Below are 528 nucleotides of genomic sequence, written 5' to 3' on the forward strand. Positions count from 1 at the left end.
AGATAACGAAGGCTATGGCTAGCACGGGTCGTACAAGGAGGACGATGATCGAGTCCCAGACAGACAGCGATGGCGAAGATGACAAAGATTCCATGGAAACCGATGCCGAAACCTCAACTCAACTCAACCAAACTCCTCACGATTCCCCAACTCCTTCTCTGTTTTGTTTTTGTTTATAGAGTTCGCCTAGTAACTTGTTAGCCTCTTTGTTAATTAATGATTTTTTTAAAATATATTTATGTAATATATTAATTATTAATATATTTTTTTAAATAAAAAATTTAAAAATTATTAATATTTTTTTATTTTATATAATAAATTTAGCTAATATATTTAAAAAATAAAAAAATAAAAATAAAAACTAAATGGCTGTGATAATTATCATTAAAAGACAACAAAATTTTTAACAAAAAAAATTTTGTTAATCCTAATTAGTTTTTAATGAATAAATCAACAGTTTAACATATCATATAAACTTATTCTGTTAATATAGAGAGAAAATATTGATATAGAGGTTAATGAGTTTCA

The 528-nt window shown here is 25.8% G+C and overlaps 1 protein-coding gene across 1 annotated transcript in view; it reads right to left on the minus strand.

The window, feature by feature from the left end:
• LOC107494297 (uncharacterized) overlaps nt 1–181 on the minus strand; it is a 2,751-nt gene extending 2,570 nt beyond the window's left edge. The window contains 1 exon segment of the mRNA XM_052262650.1: nt 3–181. Coding sequence (XP_052118610.1) covers nt 3–94 — 92 coding nt within the window. The 5' untranslated portion in view covers nt 95–181.
• Between the last annotated feature and the right edge of the window lie 347 nt (nt 182–528).

This window comes from Arachis duranensis, chromosome 6 (genome assembly GCF_000817695.3).
Source record: "Arachis duranensis cultivar V14167 chromosome 6, aradu.V14167.gnm2.J7QH, whole genome shotgun sequence".
NCBI classification, from domain to species: domain Eukaryota; kingdom Viridiplantae; phylum Streptophyta; class Magnoliopsida; order Fabales; family Fabaceae; genus Arachis; species Arachis duranensis.